At 51.5% G+C, this 26,919-nt stretch overlaps 1 protein-coding gene across 1 annotated transcript; it reads left to right on the top strand.

The window, feature by feature from the left end:
• Positions 1 to 763: 763 nt before the first annotated feature.
• Positions 764 to 21,973, top strand: Kcnq4 (potassium voltage-gated channel subfamily Q member 4). Its single transcript, XM_090335101.1, has 13 exons — positions 764 to 847; positions 1,808 to 1,934; positions 2,128 to 2,303; positions 2,899 to 3,024; positions 3,391 to 3,501; positions 3,637 to 3,732; positions 6,032 to 6,120; positions 7,748 to 7,909; positions 14,399 to 14,619; positions 16,426 to 16,525; positions 18,817 to 18,948; positions 19,325 to 19,454; positions 19,931 to 21,973. Exons 2-13 carry the CDS (start codon positions 1,817 to 1,819, stop codon positions 20,144 to 20,146), a joined length of 1,677 nt encoding a protein of 558 aa, XP_090191227.1. The 5' UTR covers positions 764 to 847; positions 1,808 to 1,816; the 3' UTR covers positions 20,147 to 21,973.
• The last annotated feature ends 4,946 nt before the right edge of the window (positions 21,974 to 26,919 follow it).

The raw sequence follows: 26,919 nt of genomic DNA, 5'->3' as shown, positions 1-26,919 counted from the left end.
TGCTGTCCTGAGCTTTTTTGCTCAAGGCTAGAGCTTAACCACTTGAGCCACAACTCTCCTTCTGGCTTCTTGGTGGTTACATTGAAGATAAAAGTTTCACAAATGTTTCTTTCCCTCTCTTGGTGGAGTTTCTTCATGTGTGTTGAGGATGAAGGAAGTGTTAGATGACTTAGGTTCTCAAGTTTCTTCCTGAATGCCTGGCCACTTGCTAACTCCTAGCTATCCGGAGGGGAGTTCCTGATTTCAATGGGCCAGCTCTGCCTGACCTCCCTCCTCCTCGGCTCTGTTCCATTCCCTGATCTGCTGTCATTTGGTAACCGTCTCATTAAAAATTCCATGAGAGCCCACAAAGGCAATGCAGCCATTCTCCCTGTGCAGGGATAATCATCCTGTACTTCAGATGCACAGGAATGGTGGTTCCTTCCTCAGCCAGGGACCTTCCCTGAGCCCTGGCTGACTCTGGGATACTTCTCTCAGGACAATCTTCTGAGTGGCTGGACCAGAGCTTCTGAATGACCTACTCTGAGCCACAGCTCAGAGTATAATGGAACAGAGGTGTTTGGGAGACTCAGCAGCAAGAGCTTGGGGTCTGCTGCTTTTTGTACCCATCTCAGATCTGCTGATGCCAATACCCACTTTTAAAGACTTCTTCCCAAATTGTACTTCCTTCCCTCTTTGACTCTGCAGCTCCCTACCAGAGAATCTATCCTGCCCTTCCCCAGCGACCTAACCATTTCCTTCCTGCTGCAATTGTAGATTTTTGCTGGTCTTCAGCTGCCTGGTGCTGTCTGTGTTGTCTACTATCCAGGAGCATCAGGAATTTGCCAATGAGTGTCTCCTCATCTTGGTGAGTGAGAGGGGTCCTGCCACTCCTTCTGAGGGAGACTGTGTGAGGCAGACTATGGATACTGATGGCCGAAGGCAGAGAGACTCTTGCATTGTGGGTCAGAGAGCAGCTTGCAGTGCTGGTGGCTAACCTGATCTGGGCATCATTTCTGATTTTTATATCTAATATAGAAGGCTCTACCTCTGTGTGAGAGCTTAGGATGGGTCACATATAATCATGGGGAGAATATTATCGAAGTCCATTATATACATCATGGAACTATCACATTAAAACCTTCACATTGTATAATTAGTAAGGGCTACTAAACGTGTAGAAAAGGCTGAGAGTGTCACACTCATCATCCCAGCTCCTTCAGAAACTGAGTGGATTAGTGGACCCAAGAAAACGTTAGCAAGACCCCATCGAAACCAATAAAGATGGTTGTGGTGGTGTACACTTGTTATCCCAGCCAAGCAGAAGGCGTCTGATCCAAGCAGCCAGAGCAAAAACTCTAAACATTAACACAAAGGAATGGAGGTACAGCTCAGGTGGAAAACATGGGGCAGAGGGAAGAAGAAATATATGTAACATAAAAAAAATTGATAGGCCCAACAAACAGGATGAATAGACACCACCCTGTCCCAAGCAAAAAATGCCTCCACCTCTAACTAAACAGAACACCAAAACAAAAGCTCCTTGGAGACAGCCACCCCTTTATGTCACCCAGTCAGTGCTGGGGAGTCTCACATGGCTGTGGGTAAAGGCCAGGTTGAGGAAAAGCCCAGGCAGCCAGCCGGGTAGAAGGCATGGCACAGTCTTAGAGGATGTGCAAGGCATGGCTTCTAATTTGAAATCCTAATCCTTGGAGGAGCAAGAATGGCCAGGAGATTCACCCCGTGCCCTGGCTGTGTCAGGTTCTGTCGGCCCCGGGTCCAGGCTCCTGAGAGTGGGGACCAGAGCTCACCCACCCCGTCCCCACAGGAATTCGTGATGATCGTGGTGTTTGGCCTGGAGTACATCATCCGCGTGTGGTCCGCTGGCTGCTGCTGCCGCTACCGAGGATGGCAGGGCCGCTTCCGCTTTGCCAGGAAACCCTTCTGTGTCATCGGTACACTGCGCCTGGCTCCTGCTCCCACACCCCGGGGCTGGCCCCCTGACCCTATCCCCACCCTGACTGCTGACAAACCCCTGGATCTTCTCAACCCCCTCCCTCCACTCTGCCCCAAGAGCACCCCCCCTCCCCCCGCCCCGTGTCCAGAGGCGCGGGCTGCGCCCCTGACCTGACCACCCCCACCCTGCAGACTTCATTGTGTTCGTGGCCTCGGTGGCCGTCATCGCCGCGGGCACGCAGGGCAACATCTTTGCCACGTCTGCGTTGCGGAGCATGCGCTTCCTGCAGATCCTGCGCATGGTGCGCATGGACCGGCGCGGCGGCACCTGGAAGCTGCTGGGCTCCGTGGTGTATGCGCACAGCAAGGTGAGCTCTGCTCCAGGTGGGGCCTTGGGGAGGAGACTGAATGGAGGGGGAGGTCTACGAGGGGGCTGGGAAGGGACAAGGGAGGGGGTTTCCAGGGCTACAGGGAGTTGTCTTGGACATCAGGAAGGAGTGGGCTGGGAGAGAGCACAGGACCGGTGCACAGACCACACGGACGCTGCCCACAGGCTTGCTCTGAGCAGGAGGCTTGGGAGGAGGGGTGGTTGGTGTGAGGAAATCTCTACCTATGGATGCACTCCTCTCATGCTGCCAAATGGGGAGCTGGGGTTCTGGGAAGGACAAGATAGAGGGCCTGATCCACTTCTAAAAGTTACCACCAGAAGATGTGGCAAGGCTAACATGGAGGTCGAGGCCTGAGCCTAGAACCTGAAGGGTCATAGCTAAGCTGAGGCCCCTGCTGGTGTGTGTGTGTGTGTGTGTGTGTGTGTGTGTGAACTCTGCGCCTTGTGCTCTGGCTCCTTATCACTTGAACCACACACATCAAATTCTCTTCCAGACCATGGCCCCCAAACCATCCTGGGAGCTGCCCAGCACCCCAGGGGTTCCCAGCTCCTCACACTCCTCTACTTGTCCCCAGGAATTGATCACCGCCTGGTACATTGGGTTCCTGGTGCTCATCTTCGCCTCCTTCCTTGTCTATCTGGCTGAGAAGGATGCCAACTCGGACTTCTCCTCCTACGCTGACTCGCTCTGGTGGGGGACGGTGCGTGAGGGTCTGTGCTGGGCCACCCTTCCCCCCGGGACCCTCCCTGGAAATTTCCTGACATCTGTCCCTTATGACCCCCCAATTCAGGGTTGGTCTGTGACTATCCTCGACCCCCACTCCCTATGCAAGCTCTCCACCCTGCTCTGGTGGACCTGCTGCCCCCATCTGGCCCCTTGCTCAAGACTTGTGAACTATCCTGCTTTATGCTGACCAGCTTGGTAAAAAGTCCTTGTGACCATCCCCCACAGGGGAGCATGGAGGAAAGGGGAAGCTGTCCTCTTGTGACCCATCTCCCACCTGCCTGCGTCCCCAGTAAGCTTTTAGACGTGCCCAGTGCTGTGGGTAATCTGCTTGCGTCCCCAGATTACACTGACTACCATCGGCTATGGTGACAAGACCCCACATACATGGCTGGGCAGGGTCCTGGCTGCTGGCTTCGCCTTACTGGGCATCTCCTTCTTTGCCCTGCCTGCTGTGAGTTTCCCTCTGCTGGGTTAGTGAGGGAGGCTGGGCAGATTACAGGGGGCAAGGGTAAGGGGGAGGGGGACACTATCATAGCCTCTTGTCCCCCTTTCCATGTTCCCCCACCCAATGCAATGTTTCCCCTAGGGCATCCTCGGCTCTGGCTTCGCCCTGAAGGTACAGGAGCAACATCGGCAGAAGCACTTTGAGAAGCGGAGGATGCCAGCAGCCAACCTCATCCAGGTACATGATCCCCGCAGGCCTGTGGCGCTGAAACCCACCCACTGGCTCAGCACCTAGATTCACAGCAAGGCTTCGTTTTGAAGTTCAGAGAGGTATGGGCTGGGATGCTGACTGACATTTCGGAAACTGTTCCCTGTACCAAACGTCCACGTTGGAGGTTGGTAAAGCTGCTGCATTGCTAACTTTGTTCTCAGCTCTGCCAGCCTTCAGCTGGACAGCTGACTGTCATCCCAGTCCACTCCCAGCACCCAGATTCATGAATGCTTCCAGCCTTTCCACAAAGAGAAGATAGCCTAGAAATAGACTTTTAGGAACTCTAACATTTGGTAGCCATGTGGGAGTTAGCCAAGGAGACAGCCAAGGAGCAGCCAGAGGAGCGGGTAGAAAGCCAGGCCCATATGGCCTCAGTTTCCCTCAGATTAATGGCTGATCTGAATGGGTGTGAAATGAGGCCTGGACCTTGATTTTCTGTGACCTCTCTAGGCCTTGGTTACTCTCTGGTTACAGATGTGGGCAAGAGATCTCCCTGCAGGAAGTGCTTTGATGGCTACTGTCACAGCCCAACTCTGCCTGTTCCCTTTGATCCTCAACCTCAAACCTGACTCAGCCCCTCTTCCTTTCTCTCCCCAGAGTGGATCCTCCTCTTCCTCCCTGCTATCTCTAACTACCAGCCTGGCCTTTTCTTCCTAGTCTCCCTTGGGGCACAATGGCCACTGTCCTTTGGCAGTTGGCTTTCCGAGGGGCATTGTAGGGCCAGGCGGCTGGCACTGTCCGTGCCGAGAGACAGCTGGTATTATGGTACTCATAATTAATGAGACAGCTCTGGCAGCTGCTCCCCAGCCCATGCCAGGGGCCTAGGCAAGCAGGAAGTAAAAATATTTCTGTCTTAGGAAGGCGCCTGCTTGGTGAGGTCAGCAATGGCAGCCCCTTAAGGACAAGAGTCGCCCAAAGAAGTGGAGGAGGGGGCATCCAGAGCCCGGTTCTGCTTTGTCCTGTCTAGCAGCTACCACATCTCCCTGCCCTGGATAAATCACCCACTCACACTGGCACCTGGAGAGGAAAAGATAGTTCTTCCTTATCTGACTGTTATTCCTCCTGCAGGTCCATGGGTGCTGAGGGACTGGAGAGTGCTGGTCTTCCCTCCCCTCAGTCCCTAGTATTCTCATGGTCGTTGACTGACAGCTGGGAAGGATGGAGTAGCGTTTGGTGATAGTGCTTGCCTAGCAAGTAGGAGGCCTTGCGTTTAATTCTTTTTTTTTTTTAATTCTTTTTTATTTTTTGCCAGTCCTCAGGGTCTGGGCACTGTCCTTGGACACTTTTTGCTCAAGGCTAGTATTCTACCAATTGAGCCACAGCACCACTTGGGCTTTTTTCTGTGTATGTGGTTCTGGAGAATCGAACCCAGGGCTTCATGCATGTGAGGCAAGCATGCTACTACGAGACCATGCTTCCGGCACTCTTGGGTTTAATTCTGAGTAACACACACATACACACACACACACACACACACACACACACACACACACGAGTTGCATGCACACAGTCACATTCAGATACTAATAATTCACCCAGTGAACATTCACTTTTCAAACAACTACAGAACACTATAACTGGCACACTAAGGGTACAGTGGTGACTAAGATGTCATTTATAGGCTAAGAGAAGGATTTTAGCCAGATGCCCAGAGATGAATATTTATCAGATATAATAAGAGTTAACAGGGGTATATAATTAGGGGCAGCTGTTATTAAGTGCTGATTATGTACCGGGCACCGAGCTTGGCATTGTACAGATATCTGTCCATTTGATCACCACAACATCCCACTAGGTAAAAAGTGTCCAATCCATTCTACAGGTGAAGAAACTGAGGTTTTAGCCAGGTGTGGTGCTGCATGGCAGTAATCCCAGCACTTAGGAGGCTATGGCAGAAGGATTCAGAGTTCAAGGCCAGCCTGGGTTATAAGATGAGACCCTTTCTAAATAAATAAAAGTGTTTGTCAAGGGTTAGTCTAGTCAGTTTGTAAGGGACAGAGCTGGGACTAGATGTCCACACCCACCTAACCCTCAGCAGTTTCCCCCGTGCTCTGGGTAGCTTGGCTCTGGTACTGGTCTTCTGTGTCACCTCGGTGGAGTCATTTCTCTTTAGGCCTGGGCTGGTCCTGAAGTAGCTATGGAGCTGGAAGTGGCCACTGGCTTTACATAACCCTCATCTGGCTGAGGACTGGCTTCCTTCAGGGGCGTAGGACTGGCGGAGGGGTAAAATACTGATGTCCATTACTCTGTATCTTTACACTGCCAGGCTGCATGGCGCCTATACTCCACTGATACCAGCCGGGCCTACCTGACGGCGACCTGGTACTATTACGACAGTATCCTCCCATCCTTCAGGTAGGTCCTATTGGAGCGGGAGTGGGAGGAGATTGGTAGTAATGTCCCTTGAGCATCAACTGCTCCAACTTAGTCCTGGCAAAGGGGAGGGGTGACAGTTCCCAAGGGAGCATCCCAGGTTGATTCCACAGGTCCCTACATCACTCAGAGCTTGGGGGAAATTTCCTCTTCCCTGCAGTGCCCAGTAAGAGGTGAGCATTTGACACAGAGTAATGGTGTAGCTCTGCCCCTCAGGCTGATTCCTGGCTTCTGACATGCTGGCAGTGGTATGCTCACCCACAGGTGATACCACAGGACAGACCCAGCCAGCTCATCTCATCTTAAGTGGGAGCTGTCTTAGCCCTGACCAGCCTGGCAGATTCCAGCTAGTTAGAATGGATAGGAACATTTGTGGGAAGGCCAGATCCCCATGCACGACTATGCCCACTGTTACTGTGCCAGGCAGCAGCCTCAGTGCCCAGAAGTGAGCCTTCCCCACTGATCTTGGGCCAGACTAAGGCTATACAGGGGTGGCTCCATGCGTAGGGTTATTAATAGCATCTCCAAGGTACATGTGGCCAGGTGCCTGGCCAGGCTTTGGGACAGTAATGAAGACTGCAGAGCCGGCTCTGGCTTTCTGGCTTAGTCCTGCAAGCATGGGGGCATAGAGTGTGCTGGCTGCTGTGCTCAGCGATTCTGTGAGCCTTCTCCTCATTAGTTCTCCAAGAGCAGCTGTTGGGTGAACCCACTCACGGTGCCTGGCCCCTCCTATTCCATCCCTTCGCTCCTTCCCCCCCACACCCGGGCTTCCCATGAGAGGAACAGGAGCACAGCACAGTGCAAGGGCTGAAAAGGGGCTCCCAGGCCCCACCTGGCAGAAGCAAACTCACACCTCAGACAGGGTCCCTTTTTCAGGAGCAGCCCTGAGAACAGCCCAGGCAGAGGAGTGGAACAGGGGCTGAAGGGTTAGAAGTGTATGTGGAGAGGGGAGAGGGAACTTGGAATGGGGTGGTCTGAGGCCCCTGATAAGAGACTGAACAAAGTCTGATCTGGAAGTTCTGGGTCTACTTGTCCTTCTGCTTGGTGGATCTCAGTGTTTTCATAGGAAGGTGGGTGGGGGAGGTGCGCCCTCCTGGTGAGGGCACTGGGAAGTGGCCTAGAGAGTTAAGGAGCAGCTATATATAGCTCCAAATCTAGTCTCCAAATGCCACCGGGAGCAGAAGCTGGGCTGGTTACCTTACCAGATCTCTGTCTTCAGTCTCAGTCTCGCCCATAAAATCCAGAGTTAGATTAGGAGCCTGGGGATTTCAGGGTTGCCACTGACCTTCTGGTCGGCACAGTTCCACAGCCAGTCAGCTTAATGAGCAGAATCAACTGGATTTGAGCTTCCACTGACCGCCTTGTGTGATGTTCTTGAGTTGTGCCATCTTCCACCATGGTGCCTGACATCCAGAAACCAGCAGAGAAAAGGAGAAACAAAGCCAGTCTCTTCTACTTTCCCCTTTGCCTTTTCTGGCCAGGGGTGTTGGATTCACTCTGGAGGGTGGATTAAGACTTGGCAGGATCTGAGTTCAAGAGCTCAGAGCCCTATAGATAAGAGGGGTGGTACTGGGGTTCAGGCTGTGGCTGATGGCGCCCTCTCCTGCAGAGAGCTGGCCCTCTTGTTTGAGCACGTGCAACGGGCCCGCAATGGGGGCCTACGGCCCCTGGAGGTGCGGCGGGCGCCAGTACCCGACGGAGCGCCCTCCCGCTACCCACCCGTTGCCACCTGCCACCGGCCAGGCAGCACCTCCTTCTGCCCCGGGGAAAGGTAGGGGCCCCGTGTGGCCGCCGCCTCCTCTTGCTTCCCTTGTTCTTTCATTCTCTGTTTCACCCTCTCTTAGACCTGCCTCCAGCCACCATGTGGGTGTCTGACCCTATTTAGGGGACTCCCAGGTGGTTGCTGGACAACCGGACAGGTGCAGACTGACGGCTTCTCTGGAGAGGCCGGACTCCTCTTTTTGACTCCAAGGGTCTGAGAAGGAGAGCTGTCCTCACCATCCTTTCCTATCGTCTCCTCCATTCATGCCATTGTCCTCTTCTTTCTCTGTTTCCACATCTCCCTCACTCTTCCATCCCCGCACCCCCATCCCTCCTGGGAAGCTGGAGAGAGGAGGAGGCCGCTGGCCCCAGGTGCTTACGGCTCAGGTAATCGCGGGCACCATTCTGGGGTGTGAGGGCAGGGAACCCCCTCCCCTGGCATGTTGCTCTAGGAGGACTTGACACTGAACCCACCTCCCTCTCGGGAGCCAGATGCTAGCTGGCAAGAGAGCTCGGTGGCTAAGACTGCTGTAGGACCTACGTAAACTCAGCCAGCGACTAATGCTCTTGTCCCGTGCAACCCTTGTCCTCAGCTTTGCTAGTGCACAGCACAGAGGCCTCCTGGGAGTCTCTTCTTCCACACACCCCCTCCCCCAACCATCTCTTTCCCCTTGACCTGTCTCTCCTGGAGCTTTTGCATCTTGAGAGCAAGAGCCAAGAAAGGGCAGTCAGTGTTTGTTCCATGTGTGTCCATTAGGAGGAACGAGCAGCATATTGGGTTGGGGAAAAAGCTTCCATAGGCACTTAGCTTGGAGGTCAAGGGCTCCGTTCAGACCTCCTCTGTTAGCTTTGTTGTGTTTCATCTTCACATATCATCCCTGAACCAGCCCAGGTGAACATTAGGGCCTTGAACTTTACGTGTAACTCTGAGCCCCAGGCCCAGAACAAGGAATGACAGAAGAGGATGAGCCCCTCAGTGACCAGGAGGAGGGACTCAGTAGCTTGCCTCTGCCACCTGATTCTGTGTATGCCTTTAAGAACAGTTACCAAGTCATTCTGCTCCTGGCTGAAAAGCAGTAATGTTTAGGCTGATCTGGGGCTCTGGATTCTCTGGGATTTGGGCTGAAAAGGCCTGGAGAATGGGGTAAGGCAGATGTTTTGGTGTAAAGAATGAAGGAAGCAACATCTTTTTCCTCTTCTCATGAGGATACTTCTGGGAAAGAGCTGAATAGGAAGTGGAGGGAGAGATAAAGTCCCCACCTCAGGCTAGAGCTGGAGGGAGGGGAAGCCTGATTGGCCAGGTCAGGCTGGAGCTTCCTGGAAGAGAAAACCATGATGTGGCTCCACTTGGATTCCCCATCACTGCCTAAAGGCCCTTTGGGGTTCTTCCCATCCCTGTCAAACCGCAGTATATAGGCAGAAACTCAAAGGCTAGGCATTCTGGCAGCTCAAGGTAAGACCTGAGCATGGGCTCCCTGAAGCTTCACTTTTTCCCTGGTCTGCCCTTGCTTGAGCAGAGATGCACTGGGAATGGAAGTTAGCCTGGAGGCTGGAACCTGTGCCACCTTTCATAGCATCTCTGGGTGCCTGAGGCCCCTGAGTCCCAGGAACAGACTACTGCTGAAGGCCGGACCATTACTAACACCATCTCTATCTAAGACTACTGTAGAAAGTTGGCCATTACTAATGCCTCGGTGTCCATCTTCTCTGGAGTGTCAGCATGACTGATGTCATGATAACGGTGAAGGAGTGTGACTTCTTCCAAGGGACTCCAGGGGGCTGAACTGGGACTTTTAATTTAGTTGCCAGGTTCAATGCCAAGTGGCCCTATGGCCCTGTGGGTTATTCCCCGAAATGCATGTGTATGTGTATGGACACCCCCCCACACACACACACACACTTACTTGACTGGCCACATCGCCCAGTGGAGCCTGAGCATGTCCTAAGGAAGTAGAGCTCCAAGGAGACTTCTTTGGGGAGGGTGATCCCAGGGCCAGCATCCTCCTCTTAGGGTTTTGTGATCTGTTTCTCAAAAGCACGGCTTCCTGACAACCTGTCTCAGCACTTCAAGGTTTGTGTGTTTGAAATGCAAATGCCTAAATCTCTCCCAGGCCCTCAGAGTGGACTCTGGAGAAGAGGCCCAGACTCCTATAGGTTCCTCATGCTCTCAGGAGTTCCTTCCGCGGAGTGTGAGAACCTCTGTCTTCTGGGGATGGGGTGGGGTGAAGATCCTTCTCTCCCACCAGCCACAGAAGGCCGGCCCCATCCTGGCAGCTCCCCATGCTCTACCCACCTGCCTCTTTGTCACTAATCTCTGTTCGTGTCTTGTTCTCAACTTTCCAGCCAGATGTTTAGTAATAAGCGGAGTTTCTTTCGGATCCACGCCAGCTGGAGACCGAGGTACCCCCTAGCCTGCTCCTCCTGTTCCCACTCCTCTTGATCCCTTCACTTGTGGGACTGGAGAAGGGGACAGGATGGGCCAAGGACAAGGTGCATGTGCCTGCCGCCTGCCGTCTGCCTTGGCTCTAATGATCCCCTTGCCTTCCTGGGGATGCCTTTGCCAGGTCTGGGGCATGGGCGCAGTGTGCCTGAATGAACACTCGCAGGAGCCTTGGGGATGCGTGCTGACTCCGCCAAGGAACCCATGTGTGATCTTGGCCAAATTGCTTCTCTTCTCTGGACATCCGTGGAAGGAGCAGATTGAACTAGAGGCTCTTTAAGGGCCCTTCCCCTTCTGACTTGTGCCAGGCCTTGAGTTTAGCTTCCTGTCTCCTCACCTCTCATCTGGGAACTTTGCAGATGCCTGAAAGGATGGGTCCTGGACTTTCCTTGCTAACCAGAGTCCTAACTCTTCCAGCTGCATTACCCCTATCTTCATGGTAGCTGCCCTGTGCCAGCTCGTGCTTTGTCCACTGGGGACATGATGAATAAAACATGGTCTCCAGAGAGATGCAAAAAATAATTGTAATTTTGTGCAGTGAACACAATGAAATGAGGAAACAGAGGGGCTGGGAAGCCCTGGTTGGCCACTTGATCTAGACAGAACCCTGAAAAGGATAGCTGCTAGGGAGAGTATCCAGTCCAAGGGAAGCAGGCCAAGGCAAGGAGTCAGCCATGAGACAAGCCAGCGGTCAAGCAGCCAGTGGAGGCTAGGTTTGAGAGTATGATGTCAGAGCTGAGTGGGGGTGGGGCTGGGTTAGGAAGAACCCATTGAAGTCATTGTGGGCTCCTCTTGCTTTGCCCAGTGGCCAGTGGGTTCCTTCAGGGGCCTCTGGAGCCTTGTGGTAGGAAATGAGAGACAGAGTCCCTGTCTATCTGTCAGGGCTTTAGTCAAGAGTGGCCTTTCTTCAAAACATGGGATTGGATCACCCTGTAGCCACTACTCATTTGTTACACGGCTCTCTGTGCCTCGGTGTCCTCATGTGAAATGCAGATAATAGGCTCTGTTTTCTCTAAAACCCTGCCTGGCTCCTGTAACTGTGGGCCTCATGTGATTCAGTATGTTTGTAGTTAATATTTTACTTGAAAAAGTTGCTTGGGACTCAGGGCTGTCGGGAATGGGGCCACAGTGAAGGGGGAAGCTGAAGAGACCCAGGGCAGACTTCCCCTCTGTAGGAATGGCTCAGTGGGCAAAACAGAATGAAAGGGCAAGGCCAGGGCCGAGAGACCAGCAGTGAGACTGTTTCTACAATCCTTAAAGAAGGACCATAATCAGGCAGGTGACCCTCGATCCCTACCTTGGCCTTTGGCAGAAAGAGGATGAACACTAACAAAATTCCTTGTGGAACTGAGTGAAAGGGGCTGGCTGAGTCTAGCAGGACAGTCAGGGGCAGCCTGTGCTAAAGCTTGCTATTCTCCAGGGAGCTGCAGCAAGGCAACATTCTTCTCCTGGGCACCTGAAGCCCCTTAACCCAGTTTCTTGACCTACCACCACTGACATTTTGAATGGGATAATACTTTAGTGTAAGAGTCTTCACATATGTTATGGGATGTTTAGCAATATTCCTGGCCTCTATCCAGGCCCATCTCGCACTGTGTAACCCCACCAAAATGTCTCCAGGCTTTGCTAGACTTCCCCTAGTAGACAAGATTGCCCTCAGTTGAGCTCCCTACTCCCCACTTTGAGCACTTGTCTCATAAAAAGAATGCAGTCTCTAAAGTCATAGATAAGGTTCCCAGCCTCTGGGAGTTCTGTGACTTTGGGAGTCATGTCCTCTCTTTCTTCAGATGTAAGTAGATTCTGAGTCCCCCCACCCACAAAGAGGCATCGAGGCTGGCAGAAAAGACCTATGTGATCCAAGGAGCCTGAGAAGGGGAAGAGCTCTTTGGTGCCTATTGTGTGCCAGGTTTCTTTGAGCTTTTCGGCTCCAGAGAGGCTGACGTGAGCCTTTTTCTGGGCCCTACCCAAGGAGCTGGAATCCAGGACTGCTCCTGAGAAAAGAGTGTCTTCTTGCATTAAAGAGGAGCCAAGGCTTCTGACTGGCTGGAAAGTTACAGAATTCCACAAACCAGGCCGGAAACTCCCTCCTCATTACAGAGTCAGAGTCAAAAAGGGACCTTTCAAGGCCTCTAGTGCAAGCCTCAGCCTTATCCCTCCCCACGTCTTGCAGAGTGCAAGCATAGCCTTGTTGCACACTTCTTGCTACAGGGAGCCACCCCCTCCTTTCCCAGAATGCCATTGGAGCCTGATGTGCTGGGTGCAGTGATCCAGAGTTCTGGGTCCTTGGCTGAAGCACCAGGACCTTCTTCAGCCTCCTCCTTCTCTCCCCCATGGAGGAGTGGAGGACAGGGTGGGGTTGCACGGATGGATGAGTGGGGGTGCTTGCCAGCATGAGAGCCTGCAGGAATGGCTCTGCACAGGCAAGTTTGGGAAAGCTGCCCTCAAACTTCAGTTGGAATCTTTGGGATGTGTCGGAGAGATCCCGGGCTAGCAAAGGGAATCCTGGATTTCAGAAGCCATCCCTCTGCTATCTTTAGGACCCCAGTCCTTACCTGTAACCTCTTCCTCTCTGGACAGAGGCCCCTGCCCCCAAGGATGGTCCTACACCTGGGCCACCTTCCTGAAGGGGCCCCTGGTTTCGAGATTTTGCTCACCTCAGCACCTTGACTCTCCACCCTTCTCCCCAGGCCTCCTATCTAGCACCGAAACCAGAATCCATCCTCTGTGCAACCCTTGATCCGAAAGCCCCTGAGGACAGGCGACACGCCTTACTTCACCTTCGCCATGCCTCAGGCCTCCTCAGAGACTGGCTGTGCTCTTCTGAGCTGGAATCCCAGACATTTGGGGAGAAGACCCCCCAAACTTGTCAACAGGGAGTCCTTCAGTGGCAATCGACAGGGGAGGCAGCAGTGACACCTCAGGGCATGGAGTGGAGGACGTTTGCATAGGTCTTACCCAAATGGCTAGGGTGGTTCTCGAACCGCTTGGACACAGAGTTACTCTATCAGGTACCTGTTTAACCAGGGCCTGTTTGGAGACACCTGAGGCCTCCCCCACCTGTCTTCCTCCAAGGTTTGAGGATGTAGTAGGGAGCCAGGTGCAGGAAGAGAAGTCAGAGTGCACACGCAGACACGCACATGTGTTTGAATGTGCACAGAGGTGCAGGCTGAGCTGGGTGTTTAGTGGGCAGGGTGGGTGACTGGTCCTCACAGGGTTCTGGGATCACATGGGACGTCCCCAGTGAGCAAGAGAGGAAGGGGAGATGATAGAAGAACAGGTTGCCCAACACAGACTCTTTACTGGAAGAGGGAGCACTGGGTATGTCCTGAGCATTCATTCCGGCCCAGCGGTCAGATTCTCATGGCCCAGTATACAGTGGACCACCATAATGCCACTGCCACGGGTGCCATCATAGGAGAAAGTCTGTGTGCTGGAGATCCCATTTTGCAGTGTACTGCTTGCACAACTGCACTAGGTCCAATAGCTCTGACCTGACCAATATAGGGGAGAGGGTAGGAGGAAAATGCTAATTTACATACACACACATACACACACACACACACACACACACACACACACACACACACACACACACACACACACACACACACACGTATATCCATACTGCACAGGTGCACACATGCCCCACCCTCCCAGCCTGTGTACAATGAGTGTGAGGCCAAGTGGGCTCAGTTCCTCAACAGTCTGTCTGTGCCCAAAGGGGTTGCCACCTCCACTCTCCACCACTCACCTGGGACTACGCCCAGATCCTCTGTCCTCTTGTCTGTCTCTGACTTCCCTTTTGGGTTTCTCTCACACCTTCCACTCTGACATCTGTCTCCTGTGCACCCCTTATCTGTCTGAGCAGTGCGGGGTTGGGTGGGAGGTAGGGTCTGGGATGGGGTGTGTTCCACCTGATCCTGATTCATTTCCAGTGGGAGTCAGGGTTTCCCCTTACCAAACCCCAGTGGCTACCCCAAAGTCCTAAGTCAGTGTTGATCCCCTAGCCCCCTATTCCATCTCTGGCTAACTTGGTTCTCTTCCCAACTGCCCTGCCAGCAGCCGGATGGGTATCAAAGACCGCATCCGTATGGGCAGCTCCCAACGGCGGACAGGTCCTTCCAAGCAGCACCTGGCACCTCCACCAATGCCTACCTCCCCGGGCAGTGAGCAGGTAGGCGAGGCCACCAGCCCCACCAAGGTACAGAAGAGCTGGAGCTTCAATGACCGCACTCGCTTCCGGGCTTCTCTGAGACTCAAGCCTCGCACCTCTGCCGAGGGTGAGCCCTTGGAGATCTAGGGCCTTGGACCAGCTGGTGGGGGTGCGGGGAGGGGTGGGGACTAAGTCAGATCCTCCAGTCTAGATAGGCAGGAGAATGTGGAGGGTGGCGTCTGGTAGTAAGCAAGCTTTGGAGCTGAGCTGCCTGGATTTGAATCCAGATAGTTACTTATCTTGGATAAATGACTTCATCTCTCTGGGCTCCACTTTTCTCATCTGTAAAATGGGGATGATAATAATACCTATATTTGAGGATTAAATAAAATGATCCATGGAAGGTGATCAGAAGAGTTTTTAGAAGATAGCAAGTGCTCAGTGAAAGGCAGCTAATGATGGGTGTACTTTGTAAGGAGCAAGACTCCATACTGCATGGACCCTGCCTACATATGGCCCCCACCACACTCACTTGTTTCTCCTAACAACCCACTAGGCTGACATGGAAATTGAGTAGTAGCCGAGCTTATATCCCTGGGCAGGTCTGTCTGGTTCAAAGCCTACACTCTCTGCCCTCCCCTCACATTCTAGCCCAGTCTGTAGACTTGTGGCTAGGGACCTGGAGAGTTATTTTTCCCCTGTTAGAGGGAGGTTCTCTCTCCCCCCCCCCCCCCTCTCTCTCTCTCTCTCTCTCTCTCTCTCTCTCTCTCTGTCCCTTTCCCTCCTCCCTTCCCTCCCTCCCCCCTCTCTTTCTTTTTCTTTTTCTTTTTTCTGTGCAAGTAGTAGGGCTTGAACTAGGAACCTGGGTGTTGTCTCTTAGCTTTATGTTCTCCACTGGTGTTCTACCACTTGAGCCACAGCTCCATTTCCAGTGTTTCAGTGGTAAACTGAGTTAAGAGTCTCATGGACTTCCTCACGCAGGCTGGCTTCAAACTGGGCTCCTCAGATCTCAGCCTCTTGAGTAAGCGTTGCAGGTGTGAGCCGCAGGTGCCAGCGCCATGCTGTTTCTTGACTTCTGCATGCAACTTGGATGGTGATGTAGGCAGAAGCTGCTTCTTTCTGGGTCTGGCAGCCTCTTCTGGAAAATGCCAGGGCTGGACCAGATTCCCTGGAAGATCCCTCCTAGTTGCAAGACATATTCCAGGCCCCTGCTGGGGAAAGAGGATTGTGAGTGGAAAAGATGGAGGATGGAGACAGCCAGCCTCTTTGACTGCCTGTGCTATGTCAAGATGTCTAGGCTGTCAGCTCAAGAGAGCTTTTATACTGGAGGTTACAGAACTCCTAAACCAGTCTTTGGGAGGTGCTAACACATGGAGTCCTGGGAATGGTTGATGCCTTGGGGACTCCCCTCTCTCGCCCCTCCTCCTGCTGGGGGGGCGAGGGGGAGACAATGTCATGTCTCTTGCAGGGCAGGGCGCTAGCCCCAACAGGAGCTGTTTCTTATCTTTGCTGTAAGGGCCTTGCCTGGTGGCAGGGAGCGAGTTATGTGGGAGGCTGGGGTGTGGGGGGACCAGCCTCCTCCCCCCTCATAAGACTGCATGGTTATGTGCCGAGCACCAAAGTCCTTTTCCCAGAGCCCCTGTCCTGCATGAGAGGTGAGGTTCAGCAGGGTTTCCTGCAGGGCATCCTCCCGGCCCCAGACCAGATGTTCCATTCACCTGGCATCAGGCAGATGTTTCCCCTGCCTGACCACAGAAACATATGGGCCTGTAGTGCCCTGGGGTTTTTAGACCTGGATATGGCAATGAGGAGCAGTAGCCAGGGAACAGGAGCCAGGATGGTTCTGGGCCTTTGTCCATTGATCCGTGTAATAGAGGGTCTGATTCCTTCTGCTGCTCCCTCTTGGACTGTGTAGGCCATCCCTATCTTTCAGAGGTCCCCTCGGAGGAAGTAGCAGAGGAGAAGAGCTACCAGTGTGAGCTCACAGTGGACGACGTCATGCCTGCAGTGAAGACAGTCATCCGCTCTGTCAGGTGAGCGAGCACTCCTTCCACCTGCTGCCTGCTGCTGCTCCCCATCTGGGCTGCCCTCCTGGCCAGGCCTGGCCTGGCTCCCAGTGTGCCAGCTGCTGCCCGCCCAGAGTGTGGGAGGGGTGGGCAGGTGACAGGAGGCTCCCAGCAGGGCTTGTCCCTCTGCATCATATCCAGAGGGCCTGGCTCCAGTGGCTGGTGGCACGGCCACTCCATGGTCCCTGTCCTTATATAGGCACCATCCTTCCAGCTCCTCCTGATCCGCTTCTCTGCCTCTCTCTCCGTTCTCCATCTCCCAGTTCATGTCAGGCCCTTTCCTTCTCCTTATCCATGTCTGTACCTGTCTCTCCTCGCATCTTTGTCTATGTGGCCTTTCCCAGCTTCCTTGTATCTCCCTTCCAGGTTCCTTTTCTCTCTGCATCTCATCTCATCTTTCTTCTCTCTCTCTCTCTCTCTCCATGGGTGTCTTGGTCTCTCTTTCTCTCCAGACTTCCTATAGAGCACTACTTTTCAAACTACAGGTCCAGAGGTTTTGAAATCAACTTAGTGAACCAAATTAGTGAGGCTATGGTAAGCAATAAAATACAAAATAGAAGCCATGAGAATGCATCTGTCATGCTGAGGGTAAATAATGTTCATGAAATTTGTATTTCAGGGGTGTGTGTGTGTGTGTGTGTGTGTGTGTGTGTGTGTGCGCGTGCGTGCACGCGCATGTATATGTATGTGTGAGCTAGCTTGTAAAATACATTTTTATGGCTGGGCTTGGTTAACTGCCATGACAGCGGGGAGCCATCTGTGTCTGTGTGCTATAGCTAGGGCCCTGGTGGGTCTAGTCCCAGATCCTTGGCCAGGAGTCCTGGCTCTGTCTCCATGTACAGCCTGCAGACCTAGCTCTAGAGGCCCCTGAGTTCCAGACTTTCTGGACTCAGTTCCTGTCTTTCCTAGCTCAGACATCTGTCTATAAGCCTCTTGCCCTTGTGTTCCTTTTGAAATCAGAGTCAGCAGGATCTTTTCCCAGAGTCTGAGATCTCTGCTCACCCCCTTTCCTCTCCTTCCCCCCCCCCTGCTCCCATGGAACACAGTGCCTGAGCTGTGAGGGCTGTTATGTCTTTAGCCACCACACCACAAACCCTTCATAATCTGCATACCTCAGCCCCATCTCACCCTAGTGCTCACTCTGCTACATTCCCTCACAATGTCCCCTGCCTGGGGACTGACCTCGGTCCATCTTATCCCTGTTGCTGCCTCTCAGAACTAGCATACCTCTATGCCCGTCTGTTTCCAGAAAGCTTCCTTCATCCCCCACCTCTTGCCCTGGGACTAGAAAAATGCCACTCTCAAGGCTTGCCCCTTGAACTCCCTGCCCAAGCCTGTCCCTTCTCATGCCTCCCTTCCCTCTTTCTCCATTATTTGATCATGTATCCTGTCACTCCATCATTCCCTGTGCCCTCTGGACCTAGGTTCCCTAAAGCTAGGACTGGATCTAACTCCCCTTGGGTGTCCAGGGTCTCACAGCAATACCAAGTATTTGTGGAATGAATGCGATATTTCTTGTGGCCCACCTAGCTGAGGGACACCGGGCTCAGGCCCTGCCCTCTCAGGTTGCTAAAACTGCAGAGTCAGGCATATAAAAAATAAAAACTAAACGTTGTTGAGCCAATGCTGGTGGCTCACACCTGTAATCCTAGCTAGTCAGGGGGCTGAGAGCTGAGGATTGTGATTCAAAGCCAGCAGGGGAAGTAAAGTTTCCATGAGATTTTTATCTACTATTAACCACCAGAAAACCTGAAGTGGCTCAAAGTGGTAGAGCAGTAGCCCTGAGCAAAAAGAACTCAGGGACAGCACCCAGGCCCAAAGTTCAAGCCTCATAGCACACACACACACACACACACACACACACACACACACACACACACACAAAATTGTGATGTACATTTACAGTTACCTAAGTTTGGTAATGGTACATTGCTTTCTGGACAATGTCCCCCTTCCCTCACTCTCTCCCAGTTTTTTCTTCCCATTTCCACCCATAAGTTGTATAGTTCATTTTTAGCATAATGTCTACTGAGTACCACTGGAGATGTGTTGGGGGGGGGGGAACAACAACTTTTGAGGGCAGGATAAAGGGGAGCATGACAGTGGTTGGGGCATCCAGTAGAAGTTGCTTGTGGTGGCCTAAGCAGTACTGGAGCTGGACAAGAGGGTAGCAAAGGGACAAAGGGGACTGAGAAGGAATCCCTTAGTAGAACAGGGTCCTTCCTCTGAGATCTCTTTCTCTCTGGCTCCCACGCCAGGATTCTGAAGTTCCTGGTAGCCAAAAGGAAATTCAAGGAGACACTGCGACCATATGATGTGAAGGACGTCATTGAGCAGTACTCAGCAGGGCACCTGGACATGTTGGGACGGATCAAGAGCCTGCAGACTCGGTGGGTTCACCAGCTCCTCCTGCCCTAAACCCTCCAGGGCTGGGCAGCCAGCCAGTGGGAGGGGGCCAAACACACTCCCTAAGGGTGGATGCCAGACTAGAGTATCTGGACTGAGTAAGGTCACTACCTCTCAGCAGGTGGCTAGTTTGAGGCTATAGTAAAACTCAGCCATGGGTCCTTTGTGGGGGCCCTATTGAATTGCACTGGGTGGCTGGGACAAAAACAATTCCTGGCCCCAAAACAATTGGCCTAAAATAATCACCAACCTCCCATCTCCCAGGGGGATAGGCAGGTTGTCCTCAGTGTCCACTGGAGTCGCACATCTCTTTTCTAGTTCTTGTGGCAGGGGCCCCTGAATGGTTCCCTTTTCGTACAGGGTGGACCAGATTGTGGGTCGGGGATCTGGGGACCGGAAGACTCGGGAGAAGAGCGACAAGGGGCCCTCCGACGCGGAGGCAGTGGATGAAATCAGCATGATGGGACGCGTGGTCAAGGTGGAGAAGCAGGTGAGTGTAGGATAGCTTTGGTAGGCTTCAGGAAGGAAACAAGGGGAGGAGGGTGAGGTTCTCAGAACCGTGGTCCAGTGGCACCCGCAGGGTCCTTGCTGGCTACTTGGCAACCCACATGGAAGCCCTGCCTCGCAGTTGTGGGATCCAAGGAAGCCTGTCTCCTCCTGCTAAGCCCGGCCCGCAGGAGGCCGAAAGCCATCCAACTCCATCCCTCTGAAGTGTCTCAAACAATTTCAGCTAATCTTCCCCCCAAGAATATGACCTAGCGTCCCAGCGTCGCGCAAACTCTGTCACTCTGCTATGACTCCAACTCTTGCTAAAGCCTCTCCAAGCCCCGCCCACCACCAAACCACGCCCCGCCCCGCCCACCGCGAGCCCCACCTATCAGCCCCGCTCTCCCTTCGCTGGGCACCGCCCCCCGCCGTCGCCCCGCCCCCGCCCCGCCCCGCCTCCCAGCTGTGCCCTACCCCCAGGTGCAGTCCATCGAGCACAAGCTGGACCTGCTGCTGGGCTTCTACTCGCGCTGCCTACGCTCTTCGGGGACGTCAGCCAGTCTGGGCACCGTGCAAGTGCCGCTCTTCGATCCCGACATCACCTCTGACTACCACAGCCCCGTGGACCACGAGGACATCTCCGTCTCCGCACAGACGCTCAGCATCTCCCGCTCGGTCAGCACCAACATGGACTGAGGGGCTTCTCGGGGACGGGACAGCACGCGGCCGGGCCCTCGGCCTGGAGGCCAAGCCCCCCCCTCGGAGGCCTCTGGACTCCTCTCTTACTTGAACTCGCTCCCTCGCGGGGAGAGAGGCCACACGCAGTATTGAGCTGCCTGGGAGGGTGATGGACCTGCTGCGGTGGCAGTGCCCTCCGGGAGCATGAGATGCCAGGCCATGTGGAGAGCTAGAGTAGCGGCTGCTCCGTGGTCTTTGGGCTCCCCAGTACTCTGCCCACTCCCTCAAGGCTTGACATGGCCTGTCTTGGCTGGGCATTGCGTCCAGAGTGGGAATGGGTACTGGGCTCTGACACAGCTTCCAGCTATGCAAAGCGAGGTCTCTAGCCTGCCCTTTGGACAGAGCAGGGAAGCCCTCCTGCCAAGTCCCCACCCTTCTTGGGGATGGGCCCAAGATGCCCAACAGGTACCCACAAAGCACAGGACCCTGCCACAAAGCAGACGGGCACCATATATGCAAACTATGTTAAATATGCAACTTGGGGACCCCATGGGGTCCCTCTGCCTCTCCTCCATTGGGCCCCAGCAGTAGCTTGTCTCAGGCTGCTTGGCCATCCCCATTCTTTGGCTTATCACTCCATCCTCCCTCAGATGGGGCCTGTTTCTCCCCTGTCCTCTCCCAGGGCAATGCCTGGGCCTGCCCCCCCCTCCCATATTCAGGTAACACCTCACAGGGGCTTCCTCTTTCTGCAGGATGTCCATTCCCCTCTTTGGTCCTCCAGTCACCTTTGACACTCAGCACAAATTTCTGTTTTGTCCTCTAACCTCCCTGATGGTGCCCCAAGGTCAGTCACACAAAAATGATCCTTTAGTTTTCTAGACACAGAGAAACCCTCACACAGGCTGATTCACACAGCCATCCACACCCAGAGACATGAGCACAGAGCCACCTGCTCTTTCCTGGGCCCCTGAGGTGCATGGGGGTGGGCTGGTCTTGCAGGGAGATGTCTACTAATAAGTAGCTTCTCACTCACTTTGGATAGAATGGGGAGAGAGACCCCAGGTCTCCTCAGGTCTACCTGGAGGCTTTACCAACTCATTTCCCATAAAAAGAATTCTCACTGGTCCAGGAACCTTAACTGTTGCCTCTGCGTGCTCCTGAGGATGTCCCTACAGCATAGCTCAGGCCCAGGTCTCTGGGACCTGTACTCCTCTTGGCCCATTTCCTTTCCTAGTCACTCTCAGAGAGAACAATAATGCATCTAGAAATGACACCAACTGTGCACCTGGGTTGGCCCCATCCCACGTCTTTACTTCACTTGACAACCCTGCATACTGGCATTAGTGCCCAGCTGCTGCAGGACCCCAGAACCACTTTCCTTACCCTTTTGTTTATCTTCTGCAAAGCCAATGCAGGGGCAGGAGGGTTAGGGGTAGTGGACCAAATCCAACCTTCTGTGGAGTGCCAGGGAACAAGAGGCTAAGACCAGGCTGCCTGCATCTCATACTGCATGCACCAGCACCAAAGCTTGGGTTGGAACTCACTCAGCCTCATGGGTGCCCAGCCTCTGCCCTGCCCTGCCCTCTGCATGTACCATCGTGCCCTGGATGGAGTCTATCTTGGCTTGCCACACCTGCACTGCACTGTTCCCAGAGAGCCACTCCTCCACCCTGCTCAGAGACATCTGCAGGGAGGGACAGGAGAATAGGATTATTACCCTGTGACCAAAGGAGCCATGGGAGAAGCCCCCCTTCCTTCCATGATCCAGGTTCCCCACCCCAACCCGGTTGTCAGATGTGCAAGTACCTCACTTTGTTAACTTATTAACTTATTGGTTTCATTAAAGTTTTCAGTAGGAGATGGTTGGTCTTTGTTTTATTTGGTGACTGTGGGATGAGGGATGGGAACAGGTGAACTCTGTTGTCACCCCCAACTCTAGGGGAAAAGATTTGGTTTTATGAACAGCTAGATCTTAAACATAGGAGAAATCTTTCATGTGAGGAATCTCCCAGGCAAGTTGAGCTCTTAGGATGACCAGTAAAACGTGGTACCACTTTTTCTAAGAGTTTGGCCTGTCAGGAAAACATAAATGGTGGTAAATATAACAGCAAAGAGATTACTATGGGGAATGGATAAGAGAGCCAAAAAGAACAAACAGAACTGAAGATAGCCTAGAGAAAGCGACTCCTCCTTGAGCTGCAGGAAGAGGCCAGGGGGATATCAGAACCTACAACCTTGAGCTGGAGGTGTAAAGCAGAGATGGAATGCTTGCCTAATATACCCAAGGCTCTTGATTTAATCCCCAGAACTACATACAAAAAAGAACTCACAAGCTTGCTGGGGGAGGGGATTCCCCATAGTGCTGACATGGAGGTGTGGGCAGGAGGGCCTCTGGCTGGTCTTTGTACTCGATCTAGTGCAGTTCATCTGAGAGGGCAGAAAATAACCTGAACTGTGGAATCATGTGGGCCACCTGGCTGCTGCTGCTAAGGCTGGGAGACAATGGCATAAGGAGAACTCCAGGGCCTCTGGTGTCTCTTCTTATCAAAGCCCCTAAGCTTGGCTCTTGGAACTTAAAACGGCTTTTGGACCCTCAGTTCCATATACATCAACCCACAGAGTTTCCATATTTATGAGAGAAACTTCCACCTAATAAAATGAAACTATTATACAAATGAGAACACTGATCCTCCCCACAAATGAGAAGAACACAAAGTCCCATACTCTAAAATGGCATCCATCTCCAGGATTAGTCGCCAAACCCATACTGGGTGATATTTCCCTAATTCAGTCACGATTCTCCCTGAAACTAAGCTCAAGTTAGGAATCACGTGTGTGTGTGTGTGTGTGTGTGTGTGTGTGTGTGTGTGTGTGCCATTCCTAGGGCTTCAACTCAGGGCCTGGGTGCTGTCTCTCCACTTTTTTCCCTCTTAAGGCTAGTGTTTTACCACTTGAACCATAGCTCTACTTCCAGCTTTTTGGTGATTAATTGGAATAAGAGTCTCATGGACTTTCCTGTCTGGCTTGCTTCAAGCCATGATGCTCAAATCTCAGCCTCCTGAGTAGCTAGGATTATAGGCATAAGCTACCAACAATGCCCAGCCGTCACTTATGATCATTATGAGAAATAAAAGAAAACGTTGGAGGTATGGTTCAGGTGGTAGAGCACCTGCCAATGAGTTCAAGTTCCAGTCTCAGACAAAAAATAATACGAGAAAAGAAAAAGGGAAAAGGTAATATATACACATGATACATACACATGCAAGGAAGAAAATACACATAGCTGCAGTAGACCTTTTGTGGTAACTGGCCATAGTTGGTGTGTATAAGTTCCTTTTCTGTGCCCTTCTCTCTTCCTTTGTCCTCAGCCAATACCTCATTGGTTAAGCTCTCAGTGAAATGACCCACACAATTATTCCTAAAAGCCCAAATCCTTAGTGGTTCACTGCATTTCATTAATTTTTGCTATTGTACATGGCATTACACTCAGCTCTTAGTTCCAAGATCCATCCACTGCAGATACCAAATCTGTGGGTACTCAAGTCCTTTATTAAAAAAAAGGTATAATATATTATGCACATCTTCCTGCCCTATCTACTTTCCTTATACAATGGTGGTGTAGTCTATTCACTATTTTCATAATAACAGTTATTTTTTATTGTATTGTTTAGACCAGAAAAGATCTATATATGTCCAGTAAAATGCTTCTATCTATCTATCTATCTATCTATCTATCTATCTATCTATCTATCATCCAGTGCATGTATAAACTGCATTTGAATTGCAATCTACATTTCAGTTCACAGCATGTTAAATTTGTATATGCAGCCCTTGTACAGAGCAGCTCAGCTGCTTCCTAATGAAGAATGGCCATGCACTCAGGACATTAACTCTTTCTTTGACTGTTGCTTTAGTGGCAATGAGAAACTAAAACTGAGATGGAAACTCTGTTATCTCCTTTTCCTTGAAAATGAGGAGCTTCAAACTAGTAGAGCCCAATGTCTTAGAGCAGAGGCAAAACATTTTGTCAGTGGGTAATAGCAGCCTGAATAATGGCCGTCAAAGATATCAAGTCCTAATCTTTGGAACTTGTAAATGTCAACTTATAAGGCAATGGTATTTGCAGAGTTGATTAAATTTGGAATCTTGGTTTGGTAAGATCTAGATTGTAGAATGGGCCTTAAATCCTAATCACAAATGTATATTTGGGGGGTGGGACAGTGATGGGGATCAAATTTAGGGCCTCACACATGCAAGGCAAACATTCTACCACTGAGCTACAGACATCTTTTAAAAGAGAGATAAAGGGAGATTGCACACACAGAAGAGAAGGCAACGTGGCCAGAAGCAAGGATGGATCTGATGCAGCCTTAAGCAAATGAACACTGGCAGCCACCAGAAGCTGGAAGAGTCAAAGAAAAAAAAAGGGGGGGGGGTGGGAATCATCTCCTGGAACTCTGGTGTGAAAGTATCTCCCCAGATACTTTGGTATAAGCCCAGTACAAACCTGCATTGAACTGCTGCCTTCCAGAACTGTTAGAGATTTTTTTAATGATTTTAAACCACCAAGTTGAAAATCATTTATTACAGTAGTCATAGGACATGAGTATATCATTGGGAGGGATTGCTCTCATGATCTTCCTTGGATTCCTGACACCTTATATTCTGGCTCCTATGATGAGAATAAACCATGTCCTCTCTGTGATTAGAAATGTACAAGACTGGCCGGGAGTTTGGCCTAGTGGTTAAAGTGCTTGCCTAGCATGCATGAAGACCCGGGTTCGATTCCTCAGTACCACATACATAGAAAAAAGCTGGAAGTGGTGCTGAGGCTCAAGTGGTAGAGCTCTAGCCTTGAGAAAGTCCAAGGACAGTGCTCAGGCCCTGAGTTCAAGCCCAGGACTGGTAAAATAAATAAATAAATAAAAAAGAAGTGTACAAGACTATTGACCTTCCACTAGGTGACAAGTTGGGCCCTGTGGAGAGGGGACACACCAGGCATTATGCATCTGTACCTGCTGAAGACAGGTGAGATAATCAGCAGAGCCATCTGCCAGAACCCTTGATAAGGTCCAGCAGCCGTGTTGTTGAATCTGCAGTATTCATTCTGGCCATCAGGTCCACATTGTGTATGAGCGTACTGAGAGGGCACTGGAAGGACTGGAGGGAGGTTGGCTGATGTCCCCAGAGTATGCCATCTTGCCTATCTGATTACCTAAAACCTCCTCTTCCATACATGCCTTTTAGCAAGCTTTTACTTGGAATAGAAGTATCTTCACATTTTGTTCCATTTTCAAAGATCATCCCATCTTCCATTGCTTCCCAAGTCCCGGACCATTCAGCCCAATTATTAGCCACTGCCCATAAACCAGTATAGATCCATGTCTTGTCATCTTGCAACTGAGACAAAAAAATGAACAATCCAATGCACTGGAGGGTGAGTAGGATTTTAGCCAAGTATGAGAAGTAGGGAATTGGTATTGGCAGTGAGTGTTTCAGCTACAAGGCATGGCATGTGTAAAAGGCTAGAGACACCAGAACTCTCTGTGACTAGGCTCAGAGAACAAGGGAGAAAGTGGTCCAAGATGGAACTTCAGAATTAGATAATCTAGTCCTGGCACTGGGCAAGTGGAGGTAGGAGGATCACTGAGTTCAAGGCCAGCCTGAGTTACATAGCAACACTCCCTCAGAAAAACTAAGAGCTGGTTGGTGGGAGTGTAAACTCATTCAGTCATTATGGAAAGTCTATGGTGGTTCCTCAAAGGACTAAACATAGAGCTCCCCTATGATCCAGCAATTCCACTACTAGGCATTTACCCAATCATCCAGAAACAAGGATATACTAAACCCACTAGCACAACGATGTTCAATGCAGCACTGTTTACCATAGCAAAGATATGGAACCAACCCAGATGTCCCTCAGTTGATGAGTGGATCAACAAGATGTGATATTTGTACACAATGGAATTCTTTGCTGCCATCAGAAAGAATGACATCGCTCCATTTGTAAGGAAATGGAAAGACGTACAAAATCATATTAAGTGAAGTAAGCCAGACTCAAAGGAACATAGGCTCAATGGTTTCCCTTATAATTAGTACAAACCTTGGACTCTCCTAGCAAAGGTTTACAATAGGGCAAAACCTAGATACATGAGGCCATATAGAATGAAGCTAAATGAAAGGAACTCCAGAATATGGGAACAAGAGCCATATAATGTCTGATTGTTGTTCTTAATGTATTATGTTATTTCTCATTTCTTTTGTTGACCCTTGATTATCTCATACTGTTACAGTATTTTACCTTGTTATCTGGTATATTGTATATATGCTTATTTGCTTATTTGAAATAGGATAGGGAAGGGGGGAAAACAAGATGAGGGGCGGGGATGGGGAGAGAGAAATGGGGACAAAAATGGGAGAAGGTGCATCAGTGTTTGTGAAGTAATGCACCTTCTATCTGGCAAATATAATGTAACCCTTCTATTAATTACAATAAAAAACATAAGAGCTGGGGATGCAGCTCAGTGGTAGAGCACTTGCCTAGCATGTGCAAAGGTCTGGGTTCAATCCCCAACATAGTCTTGTCTCCCCTGCAATTTCTTTTGCAAGAGTTCATAAATCATTCCAAAGAAATAGGATTTTCCACAGTAAAAGAAGTAGGGAGCCAACGAAAGCTTCTAATTTGGGGGGGGCAGTCATACTGGGATAACTTGGTGTTTTAGGAAGTTTTTTTTCCTACATAGCACTTTGAGGGAACAAGCCTGGGTGTAGGAAGATGGGGGAGACAGGGT

This window comes from Megascapheus bottae, chromosome 6, assembly GCF_031878675.1.
Source record: "Megascapheus bottae isolate mThoBot1 chromosome 6, mThoBot2.hap1, whole genome shotgun sequence".
Lineage (NCBI taxonomy): Eukaryota > Metazoa > Chordata > Mammalia > Rodentia > Geomyidae > Megascapheus > Megascapheus bottae.
This window is presented reverse-complemented; position numbering and strand designations above follow the sequence as displayed.

Excerpts from the sequence above, each read along its gene's own strand:
- Kcnq4 (XM_090335101.1), top strand. The coding sequence starts at position 1,817 with ATGATCGTGGTGTTTGGCCTGGAGTACATCATCCGCGTGTGGTCCGCT. Across the intron at positions 2,304-2,898 it reads TGGTGTATGCGCACAGCAAG|GAATTGATCACCGCCTGGTA; the intron begins GTGAGCTCTGCT and ends ACTTGTCCCCAG. Across the intron at positions 19,455-19,930 it reads TGGTCAAGGTGGAGAAGCAG|GTGCAGTCCATCGAGCACAA; the intron begins GTGAGTGTAGGA and ends CCCTACCCCCAG.